Raw genomic sequence first — 9,830 nt, 5'->3', positions numbered from 1 at the left:
TTTGTTGAACTAAAAAAGAAGATATTTTGAATAACGTTGGTAACCAGACAGTTGAGAGTAGCCACTGTCTTCCATTGTAGGAAAAAACATTCTGCTGCAGTTTACCCCCCAAACTTGTCCATTAAAAATTTGTCCATTAGTATTACACTATTTGCCGTGCACAGAGCTGCTGCATTTTGACTTTCTGAACAAAACGAGTGAACCCTTTAATCCGTCACGATGAGGAACGACGATGCCACAGGATGCTCGATAATCGAGGAAAGGACTAATAAGTAACAACACTAAAACATCAAATTTTAAATTCGAAGTTTGGTGAGTAAGAACTGCAGCATAATGGTCATTGTGTCATTTATATCAAGTGAAAAATAAGCAAGAAAGACAATTGGTATGCATAAAATGAATCTAATCAGTTGATTAATTTGCACTTTTAACTACTTCCCCATTCATATAATATCTTCTTTTGTGTTCAGCAGAAAAATGAAACTCTGCTCCACTGTCTTCCATAGTAGGAAAAACAAATACTATTGAAGTCAATGGGTGCCGTTAGCTTAACCATTATTGTTCAAAATATCTTCTTTTGTGTTCAGCAGAAAAATGAAACTCATACAGGTCTGGAACAACATAAGGGTGAGTAAATGACAGAATTTTCATTTTTGAGTGACCTATCACTTTAAGCATTAAACGATGAAGCGTACTGAAAGTGAAGTGTGTTGAAATGAGAGATGGGAAGTAACAGAAATGCTTGAAACATGAGATGAGCCACTGTCTGACACCGAGGAGGAAAATGTACACCAATAACAACAAACCATCACATATGGATAATGCAACTGAAAGTAAACACTGGTTTAAGCTGTTTAACTAAAAGCAGCTTGCCTATATTTTGTCTCAAGATGCACTCAAGATTGTTTTTGTTTTGTTTTTTGATTTTTTTTCTAAGGCACGTTTAAAAGAAAAGCTACTTAAATGTCCTAATTTAACTATAAGACCTAATCCTTTCTTAATTTAAGCCCTGTCTGTGAAACCGGGCCTTTATTTCACAGTTCTGACTTTTTTTCACACACAATTGAGAGTTTACATTTTGCAATTTTACTTGTTTTCATACAGTTATATTATTTTATTCAGCTGTCATAGACTTCCCTGTACATCCCACACTGTTAACTAAAATATGTTCATTTTCATTTTCTTGTGGTCTGAAGTTTTTGTTCTACTGTGTAGGGTGCAACTGTTAAGCAATTCAGTTGTTTTTTTTGCTGAATTTGATTATTTTGTTACAGCAGTCGGAAAAGTCGGAGTCTCGTCCGTGCAAGAGCACCAGGCTCGAAACAGCTGCAGGATACTGAATTTAAAAAAATGCATTTCTGTCATAAATCAAGTGAAGCCATCTGTAACAGAGGGCTTTATTAATAAATCTAATCTGTCTCCTTTTTGGATATATACACAGGTTGTTATTGTCAAGAAAACCGTTATGCATTGTGGTCTCCCATTTCTTTTTGAGAACTCTTCCTCATAAGCCTATATATTAGATTTATTTGTATGGATTTACGTCAAATTCATATTTTAAGTCAAATTAATTTACCCATGGCAGAGCTTTGGTAGAAAACCTATAGTGCATATTGACATTAAAATTGTCAGAATTTTCTCACCCTCATGTCGTTCCAAACCTGAATGACTTTTGTAGGGCTGAGCAAATATGGGTTGAAATTTGTACTGCCCTAGTAGTTCAGGAATCCCTTTAAAGGTAGCTTATACATGTGAATTAAACAATGGACAATGGCCTTTGTTATCACTGTGCTCTAATGCCTGTGATGCAATGGATTCATCAATATGCTGATTGAGGACTGTTGGGACACTCCAGGGATGGGATGGTTCTTTTTGTGGAATCATTTACACCTCAATGACACATCTGTACCATTTGCTTCACAGGACACATGTGCTTTCCACTAAATAACTGTTTATTGTGTGTTCTAACATGTTACTACATGTTTGGTCTCATCTGACAGCTTAAACTGAATTGTGATGTACTTTAGAGTTATTCAAGTATCCTAATGTACAATCTAGGCACTATTGCTTAAATGTGCATTGAGGAGATTAGGTTAATGTAGGCCTACTTCTCCCCTTCTTGATCACCAACCATTTGCCTTATCTTTTGGTTTCCTATCAGCTGGTTTTGGTGTTTGTATTCCACTCATGTTTAACAATGATTTGCTCAGGGTATAAAAACCCGCCCACTTACGTAATACTACAAAACAGCCTCTCAGTTTATTAATTGTAATTACTTATTATTATTATTTGGCTTACTTAAAGGCACTATATATACCATTTTTGGAATAAAATATCCAAAAAACACTAGAACAATGTTATATATTTAGTTGACCGGTGTCTAAGCAGGACACGAAACGTAAATGCTGATGGTTTTGATCTTTACACTGCCAATCAACGGCCATTCGGCCAAGATTAAACCATTCCACTTTTGCGATGTAGGCAGCCGACAATGTTTAACAGTGTTAACAATGTTATTTATTAACATTTTACAATATTCCATCATTCATTTTAAACATTACTCGTCATCATTAATGGAAATGTATGTAAGATTGTGGCCAAAACGGGTACTGCAATCACTACCCACCCCCCACCCCCTCTGCCTCGGGGTTGCCAGATTGGCTGAAGGATCAGCAGGAGCGTTTGTAGATCTGCACCATAGACCGTAAAAAAATATGGAAGACTCGACATAATCCGTTTCCGCTTGCCAGATTTGAAGCTTTCAGGCGGCCTGCACAGCACTGACATCTTGGGACCGAGTCTGCTTAGTAGCGATTTCGGGACCGGAGTTGCGCAGTAGAGCGCAGGAAGTAGAGCAGGAAGTACTGCTGCGATATCAAAAGCCCGCTCACACTCTCACAGATGCAGAACAATTAACTATGTTGGTGTGAAATAAACAGTTATGGAAATGTAAAAATTAAAGCTAAAGCTCCAATCTGCTCCCAAAAAAAATCTGTTAGTGCCTCAGCTGTCATTCATGACAACTTCACTCAGAGAAGATGTTGATCTCAGCTGTCAATCATGACGTCACACACCCGTTTTTATAGCATCAGATAACTAACTAGACCTAAACTTATTTTAAAACCGAACACTTGAAATGAAATCATCATGATTAAACTGCCTTCAGTGACATAAACTAACTTTGGGGAAAAAATATTTGATGTGTAATTTTATTGTTTAGTTTGCCTCGCGTCCATTAGAAAACACAGAGGGGCGACTATACTGGGACCGGTCACCGGGGGGGCGATAGAGGCGTGAAAGCTTCTGTTTCTGAGAGGGGTACTGCAGGCTTGATCTGCAGCTGTGGTAACTAGAGCAGATCTGGCAACCTGGATGCCGAAACACTACTGACTCTGTGATTGGTAGATCGGTGGAGGGCGAAGGGCGGAACTTCAGGCCAAAACACAACATGTCAACATCAACATCAGTTGAGGGCTGCAACAACAACTTTTAAATGACAATATCCTGGCCGGACTACTGCTGTCAGTCATATAAGTATTTGAAATAAACATGATTTCTTAATGTCTAGTGACATATCAGGGCCATTTTATGATTAATTGAAATTAATTGACATTTCTTACATACAGTTCCTTTAAACATTACCAGAATCGTCACTTATTGATTTTCAGCAGGTGAGGCCCACACCGCGTGAATTAATCCTGTGTGAAACTAGAAGTCAAAATATGCGTGCAGAATCTGCCACTCTCAGGGTATCTGATAGCCAATAACTGACTATCAGTTGCTAAATATTACCATGAAGTACCCTCTGATATCTTAAAATGAGTATTTCAAAAATGTAATGACATATTTGCATGTTCACGGTTCCCTGAAAAGGGTAAGGGCACTTTTGACTTGTGCGTAAATCCACTTAGGGTTCAGACTCAAGTATCTTGTTTTCCACATAAATTTCACAAGTCTAGTACAAATATATGGTCTTGTTCCATTAACACAGTGTATACTTTTTCTTTATTTACCCCAAAAGAATGGAAGTGAAATGTGACAACATGCCCCTTAGGTGGAACATCTAGGTATTAGAAGAATTGGTAGGGCTAATAGGATAGTTATTTGAGTTTTCTTCAGGTTTAACCGGTGTGTAGAAAAGAAAGTCCATTGCAAGGCTATTTTGGTAAATTTGTAAAATGCATAAACTTTATGATTCTAAATATGGCATTGGATATTAAGTCTTGTCTTCATCAGTAAAAATGAAATATGGCAATACCCTAAGCTCTATGAATAGGCAGATAAAAGGAGTCATTAAATCATTTATATTAGGGGGCAGTTAGGCAGAACATGGATTAGGGAACAATTAAAGCAGCACTTGGCAACTTTTGCTCTCGGGGTCCCCCTACAGTTGGGAAAAAATAATGTCCTCAACTACTGTCGTAAGAGCTGTCATCCTACATCAGGGGATGCCATCGCGCGTGCATTTGTTGACATGACAACCCTGAACTAGTGATGCGCGGGTCGTCTCATAACCCGCGGACCCCGTATGTCTATTTAATGGTCGTGGGTGCGGGGCGGGTTGTAAAAATATATACAGTGGTGCGGTGCGGGTCAAATAACTTCATAAAAGCGTCCCGCGGGTCGGTGCAGCACTAACAGTTCCCCTGAACACATGCAGGTGTTCTTCCGGCGGCGCGTGTGAAATGTCTTCATCCCAGGTACAGTCAGTGGCATATGTTTCAGCATGTCATATGTAATCACCATAACAAGCAGGACAGCATCAGTCGGGCACGCCTCCTTCAGCTCACGCCAACGAGCAAAGCTGGTCACATGTTGATCCTCGTTCTGCCTTTAATCCCATCACTTATTCATTTCCCCTTATTGCTTTCCTCCCACAAAACCTTTTCTTTCTTATTTGTCTCTGCTGCTTCGGACATGACTATATTATCCGACGAACAAAGTTGGGCTCGCACGTCCGAATGTAAGGAAGTGTGTGTGTTGGTGGAAGTGACGTATATGCCGTAAAGCAGTCGAATTTTGTAGTTCTTTTTTTTCTCGGGTTACTACCCGAAACCCGAAGTTTAAAAGTACGATTAAAAACGATACAGACCACGTCAAGCTATGGCAGACGTGTCATTCAACCTATTGTAAGTCGATTTATCATCACAAGAGTCTTGAAAATATATTATGAAGGTTGAAAAGTTACCTAGTGCTGCTTTAAGAGGCAGACAAAGATAATAAGGAGAGACATATTTTTTCAATACAGCCAAATAAAAATAAATAAAAAAAAGGATTTACTGAAAATCACAGATAATCTGATTCTGAGAGATAATCATCTGAGGACCGTTTAAGTATTTAAACTGCAACTAAGCAATTTTTTCACCTTTAGATTTTAATGACAAACTCGTGCAAAACACTTAATCTGACCAAGTTTATCATGCTTTATTGTATACGTTGGCCACAGACTCGTTTGTAGAAATGTTTGAGGACTATTTTGTTCCAATCTATTGCTTTTTTATTACACCTCCTGTCATCCTGGCCAGCTCTGCCTTCGACCAATCGGCGAAATGGTTGATACCGACGCTGAATGTAAGACCGGCTCTGTTCGTGGAGTGCACAGACCTGAGGAGGGAGAGGATGTTAAATGAAAAGCACATGCATCTTAAATCAAAGTAAGATTGCTTACTACTTCTATAATTCAATGTTAGTTGTTTCTCCTCACCGCAGAGAATGTAAAAAGTAGTTCTCGCGCTCCTCGTGCTCCTTCTCACTTTCATACTGACGCTGAAACTTCTCCTTAAAGGGGCCAAACAAACGGTGGGCGTGGCCAACAGGGGAGGTGCTGACATAGTCTTGAAGCGGGTTGGCCAATATTTGATGCTCCTCGGCAGGATCCGTAAACTCCTCATAGGTCATTCCTAATTAAAGCATTATGCCTCAGTGAGCATTTGATTAGATGGTTTGCAAGTGTAAAAGAGACGGACAAAGGCGTGTCACTGAATGTGTGTTCTCCAGTTACCTCCAGGCGGTGTGAAAACGTCTGATTCAATTTGTGAGCTGAAGTTACTGTAGTCAATCATGTATCTGTCATTGTGGGACCCCAAGAGAGTGTTGTAGCCCACCATCTCAAAGTGGTACGGGATGGCTGGGGAATCATTTTCCTCTGGACGTTTGACCCACAGACGATACGTGTTCTTCTTATGACCAGCCTGTGCAACCTTTTTCCAGACCTCACACTGAACGCCTGCGTAATCCTCCATCTTCTCAAACTGCAAAACAAACAACGATTTATACACATTATATCCTCTTTGTTGCATTGGTTTGCTCTACAGAAGGAAGTCATTTAGGGTGCATAAATGATTTTCATTTTTTGGTGAACTATCTCTTTAAGTAGACATACTTCAAAGCCCTGTAGATCAGGCAGAGCTGCCTGTGGACGTATTGGATCCTCCTTGGTCCCATTAAGCTGGAAATACTTAATAGCTTGGATTTCAGTCTCAGTGGTAACTGGTGTGATCATGTAAATTGCACCATAATCCAAGTCGTTTCCAATCAGAAAAGTGCGCACTGTACCTGCATAGAGAGCATTATTGTAGAGAAACTGCATAATAATCTACAATCTAAACTTTATCGTGAGAAAATTACTGACTGTTATGATAGTCGATGCGACTTCGGTTCCCCTCAAGGTCGTACCAAACTTCAAACGGTTCCTTTACCTCAGAATGAGGCAAAGACAGCTCACCTACATAAAAGAGCCACATGTAACATACTGAAAAAGAAGTGTACTGTACTGGGATATACCGTTGACATGAAATATACCGTCTACATGATACATCTTTCCAAAATCAGGGACTGTTCTGCCATCAACTGGTGCGGCATCTACGGATGAAAACACAGAGAGATCACAATTTACTAAATCATCTTTTCTATTAAAAAACAGCAAAATATATCATTGCTCAACACATTTAGTTTTAAAAACGGCAACCATTGAATCACGAGATCAACTATTATACGTGTTTGTGTTTTCTTTCGTCTGTTGTTTCTCTTCACCTGCAGCACACAGCAGAAGCACAAACCCAGCTAGAAGACGCCACATCGTGCAATCTGAAGAAACCAGACTGACTTCCACTAGAGACGGATTATAAGCCTTCGTTGGCCGGAAGTGTTCATGCCAATGACCTAATGTGGATAACAGAAGTTCACGAGGTTTCATTGGGGGTGGACAAATATTTATTGAACTGGGACAAGGTCTTTGTTTGATACCCTTCAGTAGAGATTGCAAGGGTGATCGATGATGGCCACCTGTGACCTTTCACCCCTGGGCAAATGCACTGCAAATATGTGGTTGTGTTTTTAAAACTAAAATTATTGGTTAAAATATTAAAGATTAGCCAGTGTGTAAGTGGTTGTTTGAGTGTTTTGAATTTGTAGGTAAAAAGTGAAAGGGTGTATGTTAAATAAAGCACTGTTTACAATTGGCTAATGTTCAGTATGATAAACACTGATTAACAGTAACAACATTGAGCAATCTCCTAAATCAATAGCTGACAGGAAATTAAACTATTTATATATTCCTTATCTATGACATTAATCTATGTTATCTGTTAAACAACGTTCATTTAAAGATCCAGATCTCAAATGGACTAGTTCTGTCATGTATATTTCTAAATGATGGTCGTTCTGTGTTTGCAACTGAAATATAAGTTATTTCATATGCATTAGAATGAATAGAGGATGTAAGGCCTAATGGGATGCTTATTTGCTCAGACTCTTCTTCAGTTTTCACATATATTAGGAAAAGAGAGTTCACTGTGGGGCTAGATCTTATTTTGGGACTAATGTAGTACAACATAAGCGTTATTATTCTTAATATAATGCTAATTTTTGTGGGTATGGGCACATGTTGGGATATTAAAGGCAATGAAATGATAGATGGAGTCATAAACAACATATAATGTGTATTGTGGTGGAATTAAGCAATTAACCAATTTTGGCATCAGCAATGTGAAAAAGACACTTTACTTAAAGAGTCAACTGCTAAAGAATGTGTGCATACGCACGCTTTATAAATGAGACCCCAGCTCTGTTTGAAGAGTGCACAAACCTGAGGAGGAAGAGGGCGTAAAAAAAAGAAAGCATAAATATCTTAAATACGAATACTAGAACTAATTGTAAAAATAAATTGACTGAAAAATGTAAGGCCAAATCGTTATCTTTGCTTTACCGTCCGATTCTGCGCTGATTCGCTGGGAAATCGTGCTGTTAAGAACACAACTCAAGTGGAAATATACCTGGAAGTGTTCCTTACCATTATTAGACCCGTTCGTCTTGATGGTACAAAAGTGGCTATTGTTATAACAACTATAATCAACTGTGTTAAAGAAAATCTTTTTTTGTTGTTGTTGTTGAAAAATCTTTGTCAGCAGATCAGCACATATTAATTACTATGACCTGCTGAAAGGCATACATGAGGGATTACCATTTACTACTTATTTGGCAGTGATTTCTTCTTGGTTTTCATGTTGTCATTTCCAAAGTTTTTTAGCCATGACTATATTCACAATTTAGCACAGACACTCATCATACTGTAGATTATGTAAATAATAAAACTGGTGTCTATTTTTACAATGTCATTATACATCACTAAATATCTACTGTTTGCTGTTTCTCCTCACCGCAGAGAATGTACAAAGTAGTTCTCGCGCTCCTTCTCACTTTCAGAAACTTCTTAAAGGGGCCAAACAAACGGTGGGCGTGGCCAACAGGGGAGGTGCTGACATAATCTTGAAGCGGGTTGGCCAATATTTGATGCTCCTCGGCAGGATCCGTAAACTCCTCATAGGTCATTCCTAATTAAAGCATTATGCCTCAGTGAGCATTTGATTAGATGGTTTGCAAGTGTAAAAGAGACGGACAAAGGCGTGTCACTGAATGTGTGTTCTCCAGTTACCTCCAGGCGGTGTGAAAACGTCTGATTCAATTTGTGAGCTGAAGTTACTGTAGTCAATCATGTATCTGTCATTGTGGGACCCCAAGAGAGTGTTGTAGCCCACCATCTCAAAGTTTTACGTGACGGCTGGGGAATCATTTCCCCTCTGGACATCTGACCCACAGACGATACGTGTTCTTCTTATGACCAGCCTGTGAAACCTTTTTCCAGAACTCACACTGAACGCCTGCGAAATCCTCCATCTTCTCAAACTGCAAAACAAACAACGATTTATACACATTACATCCTCTTTGTTGCATTGGTTTGCTCTACAGACTTTGTAGGTGAACTATCTCTTTAAGTAGTACATACTTCAAAGCCCTGTAGATCAGGCAGCACTGCCTGTGGACGTATTGGATCCTATGATTGGATCCTCCTTGGTAACTTTAAGCTGGAAATACTTAATAACATTCATTTCACTGATGAATGTAAATGGCACCATTATCCGAGTGCGCACTGTACCTGTATAGAGAGCATCGAAGAGAAACTGCACACATAATCTATTTTGATTTTAACACAGTGTGACTTTATCTACCTACACAAAGAGCCAAATGTAACATACTGAAAAAGAAGTGTACTGTACTGGGATGTACTGTCTGATCAGGTAGAAATATACCGTTGACATGATACATCTTTCCAAAATCAGGGACAGTTCTAACTGGTGTTGCATCTGAGGATGAAAATAGAACAACAACATTTATTATTTAATAATATAATAGAAACTTATTCTACTTGGCAGGTTGCGTAGCAGGTTTAGTGTTAAAACAATTATTACGTGATCAACTAACGTTACGCATATTAACGTTATATGAGCTATGGTTATGAGGGTCCATTGGGGTAGTAGACTTCCCGAACATAA

The 9,830-nt window shown here is 38.9% G+C and overlaps 1 protein-coding gene and 1 pseudogene across 1 annotated transcript; both read right to left on the bottom strand.

Annotated features, from left to right (window-relative positions):
- Positions 1-5,399: 5,399 nt before the first annotated feature.
- On the bottom strand, positions 5,400-7,130 carry LOC137047544 (counting factor associated protein D-like). The gene is made up of 7 exons (XM_067425303.1): positions 7,033-7,130; positions 6,802-6,861; positions 6,632-6,724; positions 6,383-6,555; positions 6,002-6,251; positions 5,705-5,900; positions 5,400-5,604 (listed from the first exon to the last, which is right to left on the bottom strand). Exons 1-7 carry the CDS (start codon positions 7,076-7,078, stop codon positions 5,487-5,489), a joined length of 936 nt encoding a protein of 311 aa, XP_067281404.1. The 5' UTR covers positions 7,079-7,130; the 3' UTR covers positions 5,400-5,486.
- A 1,523-nt stretch (positions 7,131-8,653) lies between these two features.
- LOC137048377 (uncharacterized) lies at positions 8,654-9,632 on the bottom strand (annotated as a pseudogene).
- Between the last annotated feature and the right edge of the window lie 198 nt (positions 9,633-9,830).

The sequence above is a fragment of the Pseudorasbora parva genome, chromosome 19, assembly GCF_024679245.1.
Source record: "Pseudorasbora parva isolate DD20220531a chromosome 19, ASM2467924v1, whole genome shotgun sequence".
Taxonomy (NCBI): Eukaryota; Metazoa; Chordata; class Actinopteri; order Cypriniformes; family Gobionidae; genus Pseudorasbora; species Pseudorasbora parva.
Note: the sequence above shows the minus strand (reverse complement) of the source record. Positions and strands in the feature narration are given on the sequence as shown.

Excerpts from the sequence above, each read along its gene's own strand:
- LOC137047544 (XM_067425303.1), bottom strand. The coding sequence starts at position 7,078 with ATGTGGCGTCTTCTAGCTGGGTTTGTGCTTCTGCTGTGTGCTGCAG. Across the intron at positions 6,556-6,631 it reads TCGCATCGACTATCATAACA|GTACAGTGCGCACTTTTCTG; the intron begins GTCAGTAATTTT and ends CTCTCTATGCAG. Across the intron at positions 6,252-6,382 it reads CTGATCTACAGGGCTTTGAA|TTTGAGAAGATGGAGGATTA; the intron begins GTATGTCTACTT and ends TTTGTTTTGCAG.